The 22305-nt window shown below is 38.8% G+C and overlaps 1 protein-coding gene across 1 annotated transcript in view; it reads right to left on the bottom strand.

Annotated features, from left to right (window-relative positions):
• Lrriq3 (leucine rich repeats and IQ motif containing 3) overlaps positions 1–22305 on the bottom strand; it is a 66840-nt gene that overhangs the window by 8470 nt on the left and 36065 nt on the right. Inside the window, exon 6 of the mRNA XM_050149454.1 lies at positions 12233–12362. Within this exon, the coding sequence (XP_050005411.1) occupies positions 12233–12362 (130 nt within the window). The remainder of the gene's footprint in view (positions 1–12232; positions 12363–22305) is intronic.

The following is a 22305-nucleotide window of genomic DNA, read 5'->3' on the forward strand; positions in this document are numbered from 1 at the left end:
GCTAGGGACATAACTTGATTCTCTAGTTTCCATGTTTATATAAAATCGTGTGTAATTCATATGCCTAATCCTTTTATACCAATTCATGTAAACCTGTGGACTCTTTTTTCTTGTTGGGGAAATGTTCAGAACCTCTTTCCAATTCTCTTTATTATGTTTTTTTTCTGTCACCGAAATATGTGAGTTTCTTATGCTTTTTATATATCTTCCAATATTTGATATGCAATGCATAAATATCTCTTCCATCCCATGTATTATCTTTTGTATTATTTCTTTGTTATGCAGGAAAGAGTTAATTGATGCGGTCTCACTCATTTTTAGTTTTGCTACCTATGTTATGTGAATATAAAATAGAGGGTTGCTAGGATTCCTGTCAAAACTCATGTATGTCTCTCTGTTCCCTATAAGTGTTATAGTTTCAGATCTTATAATAATTAAATTTCTAGTCAATTGAAAATTGCCGATTTATGAAAGGTATAAGGCAAGTCTTCTTTAATTAAAAAAGTGTTTTGAAGTATAGATACCCAGCTTGTCCAACACTGAGATTACTTAGCCCGTTTCTTCTTTGTTAAGTATTTCAGTGTCTTTGTCAATTGCTGGCACATGTGACTTTGGTTCATGTCTGTTTTGGTGACAGTAGAGCTTTAAGAATTATCATTATGCTTCTAAATACAACCATTTTAATTAGAGACAATTTCTATTTTATAAGAAGAGTCCCAAATCCTTTCACAAGATTTAGGAATAAGAAGGAGGTTATAGAGCTCTATAATAAGTGAATATGATGTGTAGAAATAGCTTTTGTCAAAGATGAGAGATTTCTCCACCATGAAACTTAAGAACATTAGTAAACGTTATCTGAAAGATCGCTGTTCATCTTCTCGTTCTGTTCCCTTCCGATGACTCTCGGGTGTTAGTCTTCTCATGGATTTCTGCTGTCTCTGTCCATGTCTCAACTCTGCATTTCCACTGGACCCTAGTGAGAGCATCATGGTAGGCACGAGAGTGGAGATGGCAAAGGGCATTTTCAATAGACCAATTACAGGTGATGTGGGGAAGAAGTCCCTTTGGTGCTGTCCATGATTCCTCTCATCATACAGAAATCCACAACGGTGATCATTACAGCACTGTGCACAGGACTTCAAACCTGAATGTTTCTGTAATCTAGAGTAAGTCAGTGCTAAACAAAATATTTTAGTAATATTGTCACTGCTCAGGCTTGCTTGTTTCAGCAGACGTTTCTAGGAGACACATTCTCACAGCAGACTTCTGCCAAGAACTGAACAATGAAAATATCAATGTACATTTTAACACCCGACCTGAAGACTCTCAGAGTCCCATGCCCAGATGACAAGCTACAGACAACTAATGACTCCCAGGCAAGAGCCCCTGAATTGTTTATCTGATACAAATGGGTCAGCCCTGAGGTCATACACAAAACACAAAAGGATACTCAGCATGACTTATTTATATTTGTGTATCTGTGGGTGTGTGAGTCGGTATGTGCGTGCATGTATGTGTGCATGTGTGTAATGATTATAAAGAAAAAGAAGCCATCAATCTGAGAGAGAGATAGAGGAAACATGTAACTTGGGGAGGGGTGGAGACAAGAAAAGGGACAAAATTATATAATTTTTCAAAATTAAAATTATATTAACAAAAATGTTTAAGAATATTGGATTTCAAGTTAGCATCCTATTTTTTAATTGGTGAAAGAATAATAAATATAATATAAGAGAAATGGGCTAAAGGTTACCTGTCTAGCCACACGGAGGGAGCACACGGTTGGATACAAAGGACACTGACAGAAAATAACAGGCACTGTCACGTTACGGTGTGAAAACAAAGAGGAGAAGGTGACACTGGCACATTCCGTTCTGCATGTCCGACCTAGGCTGAGTGCAGAGAAATGCCCAAGGATACAAGGGTGCACATTTTCCAGACATTGCTTGACCCTGCTACTGAAATAGCCTTTTATTCAGCTTACTGCATCATGGGAAATATGACTCACATGGTTCACTTTAACACTCCTCATTCATATAGTAATTTTTTTTAATTTAGACTAAAAAGAATTGGCATTTGAAATGTACTTTAGAAATCACAGCTACTTCACTGATTTAAATAGTAGTCCTGACAATACATAAAAACCAGATATTAGCTCAATTCCTAGCTGTGCTGAAACACCACAACAGGGTAAAATATTATGGTGGAAAACTGAGGACAAACACAGGTGTCCCCTGACTGCTGTATCCTGGATGCACCAAGAGCTCTTCAACCAACGATGAACGCCCTATCCTCAGGTTACAGCAGCCATCTTTAACAAAGCGTGACTTTTGTCTGAGTAACAAAAATGGAAAACCTTCCTGTGTAAAAGTTCTGCTTGTTTTTCTCATGACTCATAACGGAGCACAGATCTGCCCAGTAAGCTCCCCCCAGATAAGATGAGGGCCATGAAAGGCTGCCATCCCTGCCAAGGAGACATGAGGCAAATGCATCATGGGAGGAAACAATGGAGCCCTCCAGACCTGTAACAGAAACCAGCCCATTCCCGAAGACACCTTTTCTAGTTTGTCACAATCCTTTACCCCTAATAAGGTTTGTGATTCAAAAATTATGGGAAAAGTTTAGACTTCTTTTTTTAGTTTTTTTTTTTAGAAGAAGCCTAAAATATCTATAAAATAAAACAATGAACTATTATTATTATTCGCTGGCTGGGTAACAGAGGAACATTGGCATGCCTCTCACCCCATACCTGAGAATTTAAACGCATGCCTTATTTGTAAACTACGAAGTTAGGCCTACCTGACAAATACGATCCTCCCCCAGAAACTAATAACTGTCCAAAGTGCAAATAAGGATGAGAAGAGAAGTCCTCACTCGGCTAGCTCTGCCTCAAGCTCGTCTTTTCCAGCTCCCTTGTGCTGTGATAATCAGCTGGAATATGTGAGCAGACCCGGGGCTTTATGAAGACCTTCACTTTCTGTAGATCGGAGAACCCAGGATGGCTGTGCTCTCTTCTAAAACAAACACCTTCAAGTAACATTTATAGAAGGACACAGCACAGGCCCAATGAAGCAAGTTCCAATGCAGAAATAAATACAGCGTTAGAAGCCAGACAGAGCCTTCAAAAGATCATATGTATTCACAGTCTCTAATAAAATATCTTGACTTCCTAATTGCTACCTCAAACCATATTACAGCTAACTTCTCTCTTTCTTCTGAATTATTTATTTCTACTTCATGTCATAACAATTCAGTCTGATACATTAATTATCCCATTATTTTAATTTCTTTCTAAATAATGAGCTTACTATATTAAAAAAAATATGTGGCCATTTATCTAGTCTTGGGTCTCAGTTCTCAGTTTCAGTGTTTTACTAGTGTAGAAGATGCCAATTTCCTTCCCCTGGCAGTCACTGAAAATAGATAGATATAGCTTTCTAAAATTAATTTGGTTGCATGTTCTAATATTTTATCCTTCAATACACCTATTCGTATTTTAGCATAATTGATACACAGAGGTGGAAAACAAGACATTCCTACTCAACTCCTTCTTGTTCCTAGTTCTTACTTTTGTTGTATACTTTAGTTTTCTTTTTATTTGAGAATTATTTTTTAATAAATTATACCTACCTTTCTTTAATCCAAAAACTGTTTTCTGTGATAACCATAACCATTAGATAACAAATTTTCTCATACACATAGATGAGAAAGTATATGAAAAATTGAAAATTTATTGTGTTTCATGCATATCTTTTAAGAAAGGAGGTAAGTGAGACATTAAGAAATGCATTGTGTCTGGTCTCAAGAAAGTTCTCTTGAAGCAGGGAAAGGTGAGAAGAAAACCTTCAAGGAAGGACCAGTGTTCTAGTGAAGATGGGCACTGATGGTCAAGAGCTTCAACTTGGTGGAAGAGGAAGACATTTTAGGAAAAACTGACTTAATCCTGAATGAGGTCAGTAAGAAGGAACAAGAGAACAGCTGGGGAGACAGTGATGAGAACTGCAGAAGGTAAGATGAACTACATTAAGATCATGAGGCTGCAAACTGCAAGACAGACCCCAGTGGGCAATGAAGGAGGTCAGGTGCTGCAGAGAGGCCACAGGAAATGATGAGCTCTGCAGCAACATATGTACAGAAGACCTGTGACTTTTTTACCATAAACAGAGCAGATTTGAACATGGATCACAAGGATTTAAGAGGGTGACTGGTTAAGAGACAAGCTGGTGGTTCAAACAATTTGTGTCGATACACAGCAAAGCCATAGAATAATACAAACATGTGGAATGCTTCATATATAAAACCAGAGGGATTGCTGGTAAATTAGATGGCATCATAAAAAATAAGCTATCAAAGATTAATAATAGTATCTCGATTGCATGAATAAGTGGGTAGTGGCAATGTTTGTTGGGAAAAGGACGTCTGGAAGAAATGATACACTTGGTAAACTACATTACGAATACACGCAGCACTGCTGTTCCCACAGTGTATAGTATCTGTACCGAAGCACATACACAAGCATTCTACTAATTAAAAAGAATAATTAAATTCGTTTCCCAAAACATATCTTAAATTTTATTAATACATTTGCAAACTGTTGTCTTCTTGCAACAAGAATATTCCTTTGAACTGACACAAATTGTCAATATACATGATTAAAATAACTCCAGTCCTCTGCAAGAGCAGCGCACACTCTTCAGGTTCCATTCATCTGTGCAGCTCTCTCAGTTGTCTCGTGAAAACTGTACTTCTGTAGGAGAACTATCCAAGACCATGTTTGTCTATAATCTCTCAGGGGAACTATTATTTATTGTAGACTTCATGTAAATCTAATCCAATTTTCAAATTTACAAATAAAGAATAGTTAACATTAAAACAATTAAAATAACTTCACAACTTTTTAGAACGATTTAAGTTGATTTTAAATTAAATGAATCACGTGTGTCTTAGTAGCCAACTGGTTACTGAGTGCTTATAATTACTTCGTTTGTTGTGATTTGGCTTCTACTCCTGACAGCCATATTGCAACACCATTTTGTTTTATTTCATAATCCTTTGGAGACATATTTAAGCTACTTTAAATATTAATGACTGAGCTATCACAATACACACTGGAGCCCATGTCAAAGTTAAAGCAGATTTGTCTGTGGCATGAGAAGGTTACACTTGCACTCACTACCTTGGTGACATTTTTCCATGAACAAGACTGTTTCCTTGTTAACTGTCTTGTGCTCATAAACATACATAAACACACACATCATATCCAATCAGCACTCATGTAACTGTTGACTTTACACCAGTCTCATAGACTTGATAACTTTGAGCTTGCATTATGTATTGGTGAATATCAGTTGTCAAGTTTACTTTTCTTTATACATTAAAAATGCTTTGCCGGGCAGTGGTGGCACATGCCTTTTAATCCCAGCACTCAGGAGGCAGAGGCAGGCATATCTCTGTGAGTTCTAGGCCAGCCTGGTCTACAAGAGCTAGTGCCAGGACAGGCTCCAAAGCTACGGAGAAACCCTGTCTCGAAAAACTAAAAAAAAAAAAGAAAAGCTTTGAGCATGGGGAGACTGTTGCATTCTATAAACATATATTTAGAACCAATGCTTCTATTTCTAATAAAAAGAACTACTCATTAGGATTTTGACAAGGTTGTATGCACGGCTCAGCTGCTATGGACACTTGCTGATGCTCACATGCATGTGGATAGAAGTCTTAGTTATCACTGCCACGTTATCTGTTTCTTGACGTGGGATTCTCTTCTGCATGCTGTGAATATATTTTATGCCATTGGTTAATAAAGAAGTTGCTTTGGCCTATGGCAGAGCAGAATAAAGCCAGATGGGAAATCAGAACAAAGGTAGAGAGAGTAGGTGGAGTCAGAGAGATGTAACTAGGGAAGAGAAAAATTGAGATGATGTTTGAGAGGGAGGATAACTAGCGCTGAAGTCTGCTGAGAGGTAGCCTGTATCATCAGCACTGTTCACACACATGCTCTGGCTGGGGGAAGGAATACTGGCCAGCTGGTAGGAGGTGGGCATCACCAAACTGTACTGTGATTAAAACAGAGTTAAAGCCTCACTCAGGTTCCCTTTTGCATTAGATAGAATGAATGACTGTTACCTGACCAATAGACTACTTCTTTTGTTTACCATGTTACATATTTCAAACTCAAGATATCAAGGGTTAATTGCAGGTACATTATTTCTCAAATGCTCTTATCATAACGTTCTTTTATACTTTAACTATAGTCAATATTCATAGTATAAATATCACGTCAAATGTCTTTGTACAATTCTGTACTTCTTTTATTAGTTTGAGATCCTTCTGTCTCAGTTCTGGAGATAGTGTGGGCATGAAATTATGGCCTATTTGTCGAGTAATTTTGCTTTTGCTTTTATGTTTGAGACAGGTTCTCTCTCACTCACTGTCAGGTTGGCTCACAGCCCAGACTGGCCTTGAATTCTACTATCACAACTTCTGAATCATGACACAGTATTAGAAATTTTTCTTTCTCTATATTTACTCTTAACTTTATCCAACAGGATTCTTAACTTGACCACTATTAGACTCACTTTTGTGAATATCAAAACTGAATTCCACACCTGAAATTCAACAACTTCTATTATTTTATCTTATTCTAAAATCTCAGTTGATATTCAATGAAGAATAATAGTCCATCATTGAATTAAATTTATACATCATTTTTCTAAGGGAAACAGTGTTACAAATCATCAATTTTTAAAAATAACAACATAAAATAAAATAAGAGATGAACACTAAAATCTTTGCACTGAAAGTATAATCTTTCTCCCCACAACCTGACCCAGAAGGAGACACAGCCCACTGGTAGAGCACACACTTAGCAGAAGCCAGGCCCTGCATTAGTTGTCAGCATCTCACAGACACAAACAAGACGCTTCACATAAAAAGTGATAAAATATTTTTAACTGGTGGGCAATACTCATTGTGCAAATGTACCATATTTCCTTTAATCACTCTCCAGTAGAGTGGCATCTAGGTTGTTGCTTGGTTCTAGATATTACGAACAATGCTGCTATGAACACAGTTGAGCAAGTGGCCTTGTGTGATGACTGGAAATCCTGTGGGTGCCCAAAAGTGGTATAGCTGGGTTTTGAGGAAGATTGATTCCCAATTTACTGAGAAACAGTCATATTGATTTCCAAAGTGGCTCCCCAAGTTTGCACTCCCACCAGCAATAGAGGTGTGTTTCCTTTGCCCCACATCCTCCCCATTATAACTCATCATCTGCTTTTTGATCTTTATGACAGGTATAAGAAGGAATCCCAAAATCATCTGATTTGCATTTCCCTGATAGCTAAGGGTGATAAACAATTTTTAGGTGCTACGCAGCCATTTGAGATTCATCTTTTGAGAATTCTCTATTTAGATCTGTACCCCATTTTTAATGATTTATTTTGTTTGTTAGTGTCTAGTGTCTTGAATATATATATATATAGCAGATCAGCCCTCTGTCAGATGTGGGATTGGTGAAGATCTTTTCCTATTCTGTAGGCTCCTCTTTTGTCCTATTACATTATCCTTAGCCTTACAGAAGTCTTTGAGTTTCAGGAGGTCCCAATTACTGATTGTCAATCTCGGTGTCTGTGCTATGGGTATTATATTCAGGAAGTGGTCTTCTGTGCAGATACACTCAAGGCCACTTTCCACTTTTTCCTCTATGAGGTTCAATGTAACTGGATCTATGTTGAGTACTTTGATCCACTTGGGCTTGACTTTTGTGGAGAATGATAGATATACATTTACTTGCGTTCTGCATGCTGACATCTAGTTATGTGAGCACCATTAGTTGGTGCTTTCATTATTCCATTGTATAATTTCAGCTTCTTTGTCAAAAGTCATGTATTTATAAATGTGTAGATTTTCATCAGGGTCTTTGATTCTATTCCATTGATCAATCTGTCTGTTTTTATTTCAGCACCATGCTATTTTTATTACTATAGCTCTGCAGTAAGACTTGAAATCACAGATGGAGATGACTCCTCTGGAAGTTCTTATTGTTCAGGACTTTTTTAGACATCCTGGGTATTTTGTTTTTCCATACCAAGTTGAGTATTGTTCTTTCAAGATCTGTAAAGAATTGTGTTGGAATTTTGATGGGGATTACATTGAATCTGTAGACTGTTTTGTGGTAAGATTGCCATTTTTACTATATTAATCCTACTGATCCATGAGCATGGAAGATCTTTCCAACTTCTGATATCTTCTCCAATTTCTTTCTTCACGAAGTTCCTGACATATAGGTCTTTTACTTGGTTGATTTATAGTTACTCCAAGATATTTTGTATTACTTGTGGCTATTGTGAAGGGTTTTTTTCCGTGATTTCTTTCTCAGCTGGATTATCCTTTATATAAGAGGGGTACTGATACTTTTTTTAGCTAATCTTGTATCCAGCCACATTGTTAAAGGTGTCTATCAGCTGCAGGAGTTCCCTGGTACAATTTCTGGGCTCACTTATGTATACTATTATATCATTTGCAAACAGTGATACTTTGACTACCCAGAAAGACAAACATGGCATGTACTCATTTATAATTGAAGTTATATTAGCTATAAAGGATAATCATGCTACAATCCAGACCCAGAGAGGTTTAGTAACAAGGAGGGTTGGGGGGGGTGCAGCTTCATGGATCTCCTTGGGAAGGGGAAATAGAAGAGATTGAATGTGTGGACTGGGTACCCAGTGGAGATGGGAACAAGAGGGATCAGGCAAAGGGAACTTCCAGGAGTCTACAAGGGTGACTCCTAGCAATAGTGGATGCACAGCCTGAACTGGCCATGGCCTGTGCCCGGGGGAACATCTAGTGGAGAAATTGGACTCTGCCTCCAGCAATGCAGCCTTTGACTTGCAGTCTGTCCTTCCTACTGCATGTTTGGGATATTGGCAACTACCCAAGTTGTCATCAGAGAGACTTCATCCAGTAACTGATGGAAACAGATCTAGAGACCCAGAATCAATCATTGGGCCATGTTTGGGGAATCCTACTGAAGAGACAGAGGAAAGAATTTACAAGCCAGGGGGTCAAGGTTGGGTGGGGGAAAGGGATATACAGTGAAGGAATAGGAGGATAGAGGAAGGGGAAACTGCAGTCAGGATGTAAAATAAATGAATAAATTTAATTAATATAAATGGCTCTTTATTTAAAATGTTGGAAATTCTTTCATATGGAAAAATATATGTGCATATTTTTGCATTATATATACATGCCTCTTTTTGTCTGTGTGTGCACATATCCACACACACACACACACACACATATATATATATATATTCGCTAATAATCTGTGTTTTCTTTTAATACATTAATATAAAAATAAACTCCTTTCCAAATGCTATACACATTTTGTTTGTCTGGGGCTGGAACATGGCCCCACTTTCAATTACATCTTCACCAGTTTTCTATTTTCAGTGGTTACCTTCACTGCCTAAGGTTGGCTGTTCTGGAACTTGCTGTGTAGACAAGCTTAGCCTTAAACTCAAAGATCCAGCAGGCTCTGCCTCTGGTATGCTGGGAATAAAACTGTGAACGACCACATCCAGATCTAAGCTTTTCTTTAGTTCCTTTTTACAAGTAGGAAACTTAGCTGGGTGGGATTTTGCCCTGAAGTCTTCACTTCCTATATTCTATTTCTTAATTTGATTGTCTCCTTGAACATAGGAGTTAGCTCCATTACACCTCCTGGTACTCTTTGTCTCCTCAAATTGTACATTTTGTGTTTTTCCTTCCTGCTCTTGCTGCTTTTCAGTATAAATCTTCATTACAGGAACCACTAATAATCACATAATAGAGAATATACCAGGCTGTTTTGACATTTCCTATGCCAACAAAATTAACCTAAAACCCTTTGCTTTAGCTTCAGGCACACTCTTTGCATAAGGGCAAAAGGCAGCTACCTTCTTCATCAAAATATGACACTACTAACATGCTTCTCCTCTGAAATCTCTAAATGCAAGCACCCACAATTCTTATCACCCTCAGCCCACTGTCTTCCATGTTCCTACTAGGACTGCCCGTTAAGCAGTACTGCAAGTGTTCAGCCTCTGTTCTAACCCACAGTCCCAAGGTCTATATTCCTTCAAATACAAACACGGTCAAGGCTGCACAGCAATACCCAAGTCCTGGTATCAACTTCTCTCTTAGTTAGGGTTTCTATTGCTGTGAAAAAAACACTATGACCATAGCAACTCTTATGAAGGAAAACATTTAACTGGGTGAATTACATTCAGAGGTTCAATCCATTATCTTCATGATGGGCCATGGAAACATGTATGCAGACATGGTGCTGGAGAGGAAGTTAAGAATTCTCCATGTTGTTCAGGCAACATGATGTGCATTGTCTCAGAGGGTATAATTTTAGCAACAGAGACCTCAAAGTCTGCCTTCATAATGACACACTTCCTTTCAACAGGGCCACACCTACTCCAGGAGAGCTGCACCTAAGAGTGCCACACCCTTTGAAGTCCATTTTCTTCCAGTCCACGACAGTAGTCCAACAACAACTGTCTCACATTGAAAGGACAGAGACTGGAGTAGTTGGTAGTTTCTCAGTCCATGAGCTTAGTTCCATAATATCACCAATCTGGCACTTCAGACCTGGAGGATTGCTGGAACTGCTGGTCTTGAAACCACATTGGTAATTGGAAAAAAAGGTTCACTGAGCAGCAACAAGGGAGAAGATCTTGCCAACCAGCATGATAATATGCAGAAAAAAAATTTCTTCCAGAAAGCCTTCTTCCCATTTCAAAAAATCTGATCAAGATAGCCCAGTCATGAGTCTTTGGGTATAGTCCAGATCCAGTAATGCTGGCACTCAGAATTATGCCGCACAGATACGTTCTCCAAATTAACTTATGTCAATGTGGTATATGCATGGATTATTTTCAACATTGTGATGGAATTTTGGCAAACACCTCACTTTTGCCTTTCTGAATATTATAAACCAAATGGACCTAACAAACATTTACAGAACATTTCACCCAAACATAAAAGAATATATCTTATGATCAGCACCTCATGTAATTTTCCCTGAAATTTATGACATACTCAGACACAAAACAAGTCTCAACAAATACAAGGAAACTGCATCCTAACTAACTACTATGGATTAAAGCTGAACAGCAACAGAAAGTTTACAAGCTCATGAACACATGCTACTGAGTGAAAAACTGTCAGGATGAAAATTAAGATAGAAATCACCGGTGTTCTAGAATGAATAAAAATGAGGTAGAACATAGCAAAATCTACAGGACCCAATGAAGTCACATCTAAAAGGCACGTTCATAGCACTAATGACTACATAAAAAGGGAGAGATCTCTTACTAGGAACTTCATAGAGCACCTGAAAGCTCAAGAACAAAAGAACAAATCACACACAGAAGAGCTGACAATGTGAAGTAATCAGGTCATAAAATAGAAACTAATAAACAAAACAATACAAAGTATCAATGAAACAAAGAATTGGTTCTTTGAGAAAATCAGCAAGATTGACAAATCTTTATGCTCCATTAAATCACAGAAAATATCTCCAGTTGAAATCTTTATAAATAAAAATTTAGTTTCCCCCAAGGAAGTCTCACTGGAGAAACAATAGACTCTTAGGGTGGACTGCATGCCCAGCAGAAGATGGCCAATGGAAAACATGCTCATGAGAGATGGATCTGGATAAGAGGGGAGAAGAGGAGGGATGGGAAGAAGAGAGAGAGGAGTCATAATCAAGAGATTATCGTGAGAAACAAAAATCTAGTTCAATAATAGAAAAAAAAAAGGGGAAAGGAAAGGAATCTGACATACACCTGCTCTCCAGGGTTCACTCATAATTACTCATTGGAAAAGCCAGGGGATGCAATAAAATCATCATAGTTGTGTTTCAAAGCAACGGAGAGGAAACTTCTACAAAACCAAATGCTTCACTGCTGCCCTGTGATGCTCCCTTTCCTGGGAGAATACAAGATTCACTCTTGGAGATCATTTAAGATTACTCTAAGCATAACATACATTCAATAAAAAGAGAAAAGAGAGTAATAATAAAGTTGACTCGCTTTAGTCAATGAATTAATTCATATTTTGGAAAATGTGCCAAGAATAATAATTTAAAAAAAACACAGCATTAAGGTTTGATAGTTACTTGCTCAAGATCAGTGTTGCCATTTCTTGTTCAATTATTTAGTTCACATCAAAACATACCAACCTTTATGAGTGGGAGGTCTTGGTGTTTTTGGTTTTCTGTCAATATCTTTTGTTTTCAATTCATTTGAAAGACAGGAAATGTATTTTATGTATTCAAGAGAGTATTTAAAATCGGCAGGAGTATATCTTGTCTGTGGAAACAAACAAAAGGATTGATGAGTTGTTTCTTGGTGCTGTAATAGAATACCTTGACAAAGGGTTTGCCTCCCAACTCCAGGTTCTAGTTCACCATCTGAGAGAAGTCAAGGCAGCAGGAACTTGGAGTAGCTAGTCATGTCATAGCCACAGTCGAGGGCAAAAAGCATGGAATTAGTGCATAAATGTTATGCTGAGTTAACTTTTTCCATTTTATTATAGTTCAGAATCCTCTTCCTTTTTTGTTTTTTTTTTTGAGCAATATTTTTTATTTATTGAGTAATTATCAGAAGCACAGGCAAGCAAAGCCAAGTGAGATGAATACCACATCAAATTAAAATGCCTCTGACAATGAGAACAAAATCAATAGAATAGAAAAGGTAACCTACGGAATATGAGGAGGTGTGCATTTCCCCCACTATAACTCACATGGTAATTGTAGCTTGGCATATAACACTAGATGAGATGTGATTCTTTGTCCCTATAGAACTTACAGTTCAGGGAAGAAGAAGAACCACTACTCCAAGGCGAAGTGCACAGCGGTGCCCTGGGAAACAATGTCTCAGTCAAGAAAGGATGGATTACAATGAAATGGAAGTGTTCATATTGACTGGTATTTTTCTGAACCTTCTCTGTGTTTATATCTGTTACATAAACAAATACCATTTGTGCCACAATTTGTTACAAATATGTTACATAAATTTTCAATGGCCTGTAGTATTCAGAACTGGAATTAATTTTATTGAGCAATAAATTTTCTCTGCTCCCCTCCCTGCCTCTCCTCTCCTCTTGAACCCTCTCCCATGGTCGCCATGCTCCAAATGTACTCAGGAGATCTTGCCTTTTACTACTTCCCATGTACATTAGATCCATGTATGCCCTCATTGTTATCTAGATTCTCTGGAATTGTAATTTTAGCCTGGTTTTCTTTGCTTTGTTTTAAAACCACTTATGAGTGATTACATATGATAATTGTCTTTCATAGTCAGAACCTGGAAACAGCCTAACTGCCCCTTGACCGAAGAATGAATAAGGAAAATGTGGTACATTTACACAATGGAGTACTATGGAGCAGAGAAAAATATGACATCTTGAAATTTGCAGAATCCTCTTCTTAAGAAATGGCACCACCTATGGTGGATGTGTCTTCCTACTTCAACCAAGATACCAATACCCCAGAGACACCTATAGGCCAAATTGATCTAGAAAATCTTCAGGGAAATTTCCCTTCCAGCTGATTCTAGATCATGTCAATGATTATAAAAACTAACTACAACAGATGTTATCAAATCTTTCAGAGTTCTCAAGGAGCTTTCTTATGTGTGACACAGTGTTATAATTTTGATTTTTTTTAAATCTGTAAGACAAATATCATCAAGAAAAACTTTAAAATCACCATTTATTAGGCAATATCATAGAAACAGTAATATCCTGGGGATAATTCTTTTGTTTCTTATTGTTTTCTTTTTTATTAGATTTTTAAAAAAGACCAACCCAAATTCTCACTCCCTCCCCTCCTCCCATTCCCTCCACACACACTCCTACCCTACCCCTCCAATCCTAAGAGAGGGCAAGGCACCTTGCCATGTGGAAGGTTCAGGGCCCTCCCTACTACATCTAGGCTGAGCACGGAATCCATCCATTGAGAATAGGATCCCAAAAAGCCAGTACATGCAGCAGAGACAAATCCCAGTGCCACTGCCAGTGGTCCCGCAGTCTTCCCCAGTCATGCAACTGTCAACCACATTCAGAGGGACTAGATTGGTTATATGCTTGTTCTTTCCCAGTCCCGCTGGAGTTGGTGAGCTCCCATTAGCTAAGGTAAACTGCTTCAGTGGATGACCCCTCATGTTCTTGACCTCTTTGCAGGCAGTGAAAGGAAGAAGCCATACCCATAAACGATAGACAAGATATCTTGTCATAAAGCCTGAAGAATGTTCAATGGAAGAAAGGAAGGACACAAAATTACCTTACAGAACACTTAATGTACCATAGACAGGAAGATGGTACTATAAGAGAGAACCTTGGAGCGGGACCAGAATAAATACATGCCTTTTAGTACAACTGGAAAAGATATGTGTGGGAAACAACAGAGTGTGGATTAGAAAGGAGTGTCCTGGAGACCAATGGTCGCATCTGTGAGGTGTCAACAACACTGCGCTTTCATCTCTCCTCTGCAGACCGTGCAGGGCAGTTAGAAAAGGCTGCAGGTCATCCAGGACACAGCATCAGGGAAACCCCTCATTCCACTCTCACTGTATCTCCACAGCCTCCATCCTGGAAAATGATCCACATTTGTCTTAGAAAGATGGAGAGAGAGAAATGATGCAAGGGCACAGGCTGTGTTTCTAAATGAATTTCCCCATAGGTTCTTTAAAGGCTTCTACTAAGATCTCATTGGTGGCTCACTTACTTAAAGGAACTAAGGGGGAATGCAGTCAGGGACAAAGTAGGGAGGAGGCATGGCTGTAACAAAATGGGCATCCTGGTAAACAAAACAAACAAAAGCACCCATATTAGTAGATCATTAATAATGTATGTCACAGTGAAAAAAAATAGTGTTTTACAAAATTTGTTACTGTGTGTGTGTGATAAATTAAATAAGTCAGATATAAATTTATTTTAACAGAGTCAGAATTAACACATGTTTAGATGTGCAGGGTGTGGGAAATTTTCATTGAGCAGTATTTGATGACATCTCTGGTCACTTATCAAATGATAACATAATTAGGTAGAGATAGGAGATGCTGAGTACCCAGAGCTTGTGTTGATGTCATAAATTAATCTGTTCTCAGTGCAATATTTATCATACTTATATGCAAGCTTTGAATGAAAACACAAAAACTCTTTATCACACTTTCTGATGAGAAGACAAAGGAACAAATTCACTTAGCAGAATCCAGAAATCCTCAGTGCTACCAATGACTGGAGTCATTGGGCTAGCAGTATAGAAGACATTAAATTGGAGTAGATATTGCAGTTGAACAAATTACATTAAATAACTACCATAAATTAAATCAATTAAATCATTTGAGTGTGTATTGTGGTTTCAAAGATGGCTGATAAAGACAAAAGTTCTGAGCAGTAGCTGGGAAGCCCTGTGGGGAGTGGGAAGCCCTGTGGGGAGTGCGCTACTCTTATCTAGACTCCATCAGACCCTGAAAACATGCTTTCACATACAAATATCCTAGACCATAAGAAGATGAATACCAACTAATGTATTTTACCAACTATGCAGTGTACAAACTAACATATTGTGAAAATAGCACCCAGTCTAGCTCAGTTCTGTACAAAGACCGGGAAGAGAAAAGGTAGCAGCGCAATTCAGACTCCTTGTTTCCCCAACATCCTTCAACCTTTAATGAGATTCTGGAGTTTGAAAAAGGTTGGAATTTCCATGCTAACCTTTTCCTGAAACTTCATACTTTATCCTGGAGCAAATCTTAGCCCTTCTAGCTCTTGAATTTACTTCACATGTCTGTGCATTTCTGGTGTCATTCTTGTAGCCTAGGTCTAGAATCATCTCTTTCTAGTCAAATGCAAACCCATTAATGGAATGAACAAGATACATTTCTTTGTGGTTTCAAATACTCTGATGGTTTTTTTGAGCTGCTAACTTTTTACTGTGATCTACAAAATCTCAGAAAAATATATCCTGTGACCATATCACCAAACTCATCTTATCTCTGGCTGCAGTTCAGTGAACCTCCTGCCACACTGGAGTTCATTCAGCCTCATACACACATTCCAAACAAAACAGGCTATTACATGGCCCAGGGCCTTGTGCAGGGCCTGTCTTTCCAGAAGTGTGCTAGGCCAGCTCCCTGTGCCCAGGCATTCACTACCAAGGTTCTTTTCAGAAAAGTGTGTCACCGTCTCACGAGAAAGTATCCCTGCTCCCTGTCTTCATTCAACACCTCTTGCTCATATCATCAGCTACCTATCACAGTGTTTGTTTGCCATATCAACAGCTACCTATCACAGTGTTTGCTTAGCTGGGCTAATATTTTCCCTGAAATCTGGTCCTTAGGAAGGACTTCACTTGCAATATTTTCTTGGATCTGTGAATGATCCTGGAACTCCAAACATACTCTACATTCTGATGGCTACGCATCACAATAGTCAACAGGCCAAGTGGGTGAAGGAGGAAAATGTCTCAAATTGCAGTATTCCATGCAGAATCTAACAAGGAATCCGTGGAAGTCACATAAATGGAGACTCCAACCACATGGCATAAGTCCCATGTGATCATAAAACCGCACATTTCCCAGCAATAAAACCTCAAGGCATTACTGAACACCAGGCTGCTTAACTGAGGGTCAACTGAAGTTTGGCAGTTCATGAAGTACATTGATACCTGGTTGCAAAACTAAAGCAGATAGAAGGTTATGTTTGGTGTTTATATTTTTTTATGGAGATAAAGGTTTACTATTTTGAAACACAAGTGGGTCTCAGTGATGACACACATCTTCATTCTTGACCCACACTTAAATATTTTATAGCAAAACTTTCTCAGGTTCAAATTATGTGTGGGCCTTTTGGGTTGTTTTCCAACCTGTGAGTTTGGTTGGGCTTCTGTTTTCACACTTTCTGCTATGGGATGAGAGATTTTCTATTTTAGTGGGATTGTAAATTATTGAACAATGCAGTTTATGCTGATTTGGTACAATCAGTACTATTTCTACATCTGGAAGCATTTGCTTCATCACTATGCTTTAATGTGTGTGAAAGCAGTCAGGTGTTAGGAGATCACCCTAGAAAACTATAAAGAATCACATCTGATCCATTGGTCCTTGGTATCTTATCCCGTGCTTCCAGATCCCAAACTGTGAATACCAAAGTGGGCTTCCAGGAGCTTTCAAACACTCCTCAAAAGATGTAAGCTTAAGGTTACAAAACACAGATTATTTCCTTTATCCTAATGGCAATTGTTGGCTCTGCTGTTCAGATCCACTGTCTTTTATCAGCAGAAAGCATTGCACTTCTGGGAGCTTCCGTGCTGTGGTGTAGCAAGCACACGCCACTGTCCTCAGAGCTCTAAAATGTATTTGCAGTCAACTTTCAACAGTATGTGCTGGTTCCCAGAACCAGACACAAAGAAGGGGCATTATTCCAGATATACTTTTAGGAGTTATGATTATCATTTGAGATACTAACCTTTAAGAACAGTAAGTTTAACCATTGCCTCACAACCTGTTACTACCTTATACTAGATGTCAGTATTACTTTATGTGAAAGAGTATTCAGCAAGACAGTACTCCAAGGTAAGGAAGAGAATGAACAAAGGTGACCTAGATAAGCACAGCAGGCTTAGTGCATATAGGAGGAAGCATAACTCTTCTAAACAAAACCAAACTACAACAAAAACTAGTCAGTGGAAATGAGGATGTTGAATGTATCTATTGAAAATTCCCAGTTTCAGGTCATTTGGAAAGTTCACTGTAGAAATGCCATGTTTGCTCAACTTAAGCTTCTTATAGTTTAAGGTCCATCATGATCCATCATGATAGGCACCAAACAGTCCGTTACTGAGCTCTCGATTTTACCATGGAGTTCTTTGTAGTGCAGTTTTTGAACCTAGTAAGAAAAGAAACTGCAAACTTCCATGAGATTTTAGACTTTTACTTCAATATGAGAGGAAGCAATGCTTAGCCTAAGCTCAGCAATGGCAATAACAAACATATACCTCATGGGTTCTATACACAGCACATTAAGATACAATGACCATTCAGTGTATGCAAATAGGTTAGCAGGACACATCACAACAAGATAAGAGACAAAAAGTCTGGTCATCTCAACAGATGGAGAAAAAGCAGTCTACAAAACTCAACAGGCTTTGTGGTAAAAAATAAACATAGACATAGAAAGTCCTATCTAAGTGTGCTGAGAACACCTATAATAAATCAACAGCTGGGTTTATGCAGAGTGGGGAGGTGCAGTCAGATCCCTCTCTAAACATTGGCCTAAGAGAGAGGTGCAGCTTTCATCACTTCAAAATCTATAATTGTGGAAGTCCATGCTAGATAAAGCAGCATGAGACCTAAGAATGAGTGAAAACTAAACAAGGAGACAAAAGAGGTTAAGCCACTCAAGTTCTCTCCACACCACATGAGACAGACTGTGGGGGCAACAGACATAATACATGAACACATATGCAACCTACATGGTCAGAGGATACCACAGTCCTAAAAATCTTCTGAAACTCGACAGCCAAGTATCACTTAGCCCAGTTAAAACTGTGACAGACTTTTGAGAAATACTTACTTTTGAGACATACTTTTTCTGTTTTACATTGCAGGGTTACACAAGACCAATTTCTTGACTATCTGAGGCCCAGGACCCACGTTAGAGAATATGTGAGCCATGTCCTCTGACATGCACAGCCATATGTCTGAGGCCCATGACCCATATTAGAGAATATATGGGAGGTGCATCTTCCCGAAACTGATAGAACTTCTATCTCCAGTTGCTTCCATTTTCCTGCAAACAGCAACTTTGTCATTCCATTGACTATTTTATTGTAAATAGAACCTTTTCTTTATTTGCTACTCAGCAGGTGGACTGCTAGGTCGGGTCCCCAGCTAGGCTCTTCTGAATATGAACAGTGCTGCAACAAACACAGCTGTGTTGAGATCTCTGAAGTGTTGACTTGGCATCTTTGGGTAACGGCCCAAGGAGGTACAGCTGGGTCATAGTTAAGACTGGTTTTTGTTTGTTTGTTTTTGTTTGTTTGTTTGTTTTGTTTTTGGCTTGGGGAGGAATCTCCATACTGATTTCTATTTTAGAGGAAGATGTACAAAGATTCAACTATCCAACTAGTACATAAAAACAATATGGCTAATAGATGAGTAAATAGAAATCAGAACATCGGTGATATAGTATTTCACATCAGCAAAGAGGACCGGTTTATAGACTAAAGAGAGCTAGTGCTGACTGGCACATGAGACTAATGACCCTCTGCAGTTGCTGATGGGAAGATAAGTCAGTGTAAACGCTACTGGAAAACCAGATGGAATGGCATCCAACAAGGTTTTCCTTCACAGTCTAGGATAGTCTCTCTACCCTGAGTGTTTGTTGGTTTGGCTGTTTGCTTTTGGGGACACAAAGAGCTGAAGAGTAGGCTGGCTTCAAACATGTAGTCCCTGATCTCTCTCTCTCCTCTTCCCACGTTGGGAGTACAGGCTGTGTAAAACACTGATAGCAGTGATGGGGGGTCAGCATCATAGCACCGGTATTTATTAACTAGTGAATGGGTAGAAATATGTCACAAGAACTTGGCAAGAAAAAATAGTCAAATGCTCTAATTTGTGACAAGGGTGAAAGTAAAGATAGTTATGTTAGATAAGCCGCGTACAGAAAGATGGGCATTCTATGACCTCACTCACTTGTCGAATGTCAAGTCTATCTCTGAGAAGCTGAGTAGAACTGCGTCTCCTGGCAGCTGTGTGGAGTGGGTAGAGAAGGGGCAGTCCGTGAGTGATAGCTGTACTCGGGCACTGCCCTGTGTGCTGGTGCACAGCAGCAACAATGCAGTGCACGGGTTTCCATAAAGCAGAGATACGGCTTCTCTGATAGAAGCTCTGCACAATGTATATTAACAGAAGCATCATTAAAATAAATTTCAAAAAGGTTTAACTTCCAGTTAAAATAAATCCAATCATTTAAATCATTAAAATTTAGCAACACAAAAAAATGGGTGTATTTTATCGTTGGTCTTACAAGAAGAATATATTTTACTAATCACAGGCTGAAATGTAACAAAGAGTTGTTTCTTAGGAGTGCCTCTGGCTTCCTTAGGGGGAATAGTCTCAGCAAAACTGACACTTAGATGTAGAGTCTGAACCCTGTCTTACATACACTACAGAGCAGCCGGGAAGCCAACATTAACATACGTTCTCCAAGGACACACTACTTAACATGTTTCCTGAAAAGCCACTGCTAGTAAAAAGAGGAGCTGGGAAACAGACAGTTGGTATAGGGGCTTTCGTTGATAGCGCAACACATAGAAACAGACGCTGTCTTCTATCTAAAAGCAATAAAAATTTCTTCTAAGCAAGTTAGGTGAGGAATGAACCTTTTATTGATTTTGTTGTGAGAATAGTATGGCAGCTTAAGGTTCCTATTCTATGTCCTTGCAGAGCAGGGATTAACGAAGGTTCACTGACTTCAGCTTGGGACTGGTGACACTAGCTATCTTAGATGAAGAATAATTTCACGAGAACTTCAATGCAAGTTTCAGTTTGTTAAAATATTTTGTCCTGGATGTATTATTAGGTGCGGTTCTCTTTTCCACCTCACACTTATCTTCTATGTACAGCTGACATCCCTAGCGTCCAATCAGAGACGGGCTTTCATGCTGTTGTCCGGGGAATGAGGTGCATAATTCCTTTGTACTGCTGAAGGGTGAGTACGGACATCCAGCCCACTTCAGTGAAAATTGACCCACAATTTTGTTTTATCCTGAAGAAAAATACAGTGGTAGAGTTTAAAGACGGAAACATACAATTAACCCCTTCAGGTGTGACTAGAGCTAGCAAACATCGGCACATTTTAACTCAGTCTGGGAGACAATCCTCAGGGACTGCTTTCCAGAGCTCAGGAGATCTGTTCACTGTGGCTCTCACAAGGCAGCAGAAACCAACAATATGAATTTTAACACTTTAGTAAGATCAAAGATATATGTGAAGGCACTCTTAGAACCCTCGTCTTTAATTCTACTGCTGTGAAGGGTCTCTCTAATGAAATGCACCTTCATTTAATAGTTAAATAATAGTTGAATACATGTGCTTATCAAACATACAGGCTACACAGCTCTTTCAAAACAAAATCAAGAGTGTGAGGATGTATTATAAACTCAGAATATGTCCACTGGTACTTCGAAGAACACACTGATCTGTGGTTTCAAGGGGACAAGCAGGCCATACTGAGCCAAATCACTGCTCCGCTGTCACAGTTCTTGCTTCTAATCATAGGACAAAGGACTGCGATATGAAAGCTGCCTTCTGGAGTGTTTTCATTTTCTCTAACAGCCCTGGAAGGTCTATTACCCACTACATCAACCACACTTTCTGATCAGCCTGCTAATAAGCCCAACCTAAAGGACCACCATATTGGTTTCGATTCTGATCACAGCACCAAGGATCCCTTCATTGCTCAGCTTCAGAAAAACCTCCTGATTTCTAGGAGGCCAGGACAGGCCAGAACACTGCTCTTATCCACATTGCTTGTGTTTTTGTTACATCACAATCTTATTGATCTTTGTTCAGTGGCATCCTTCATTCCTCTTGTTCATTATCAGTATCTCAGTGATCAGGATAGTAGGATAGTATTCTCACAGTGATCCTATGCAACTTGCTTCTACCTTCTGCCTCATGAGCAGCTTGTAACGGGACACTTCCCCTCCAATTCACATTTGACAAGCTCACCCTAGCCTCCACATCTCTGTCCTTCATTTGTTTCAGCAAAGATGCCTTATTTCTGACTTTGAAGTTCCCAGTCGACCACATGATGCTGCCATTTTCTCTGTGTTAAACTATTTCCTAATTTAAAGAACAATTTTTAAGGAAAAAGGATCCACTATTGGGTTTCCAAGACTATACAGATGTAGAAAAGACACTGATGACAGAGTATAGAACTTGAAGTTTCTAGAAGGTTTTAGAAGTGATCACGATTACTGTGCTAGTTTTGTGGATGTGCATGTAAATCCAGAGGGAGTACATGGTGTGCAGAGGAACACTTTGTAGAGCTGGGTTCCTCTGCTCACCGTCAAGTGTGTTCCTGATACACAACCCAGGCCATCAACCTGCACAGAAACCCTTACCTAAGGAGCCATTTTTTTCTGGCCCAGAACTGGAAGTTTTAAATGAAATTTGAAAATTTATTAGTCATGGAATATACATATACATATGCCATTATTAACATTTACAGCTATAAACTTAC

Source organism: Alexandromys fortis, unplaced genomic scaffold (genome assembly GCF_014885135.2).
Source record: "Alexandromys fortis isolate MF-2015 unplaced genomic scaffold, M_Fortis_MF-2015_v1.1 scaffold_68, whole genome shotgun sequence".
Taxonomy (NCBI): domain Eukaryota; kingdom Metazoa; phylum Chordata; class Mammalia; order Rodentia; family Cricetidae; genus Alexandromys; species Alexandromys fortis.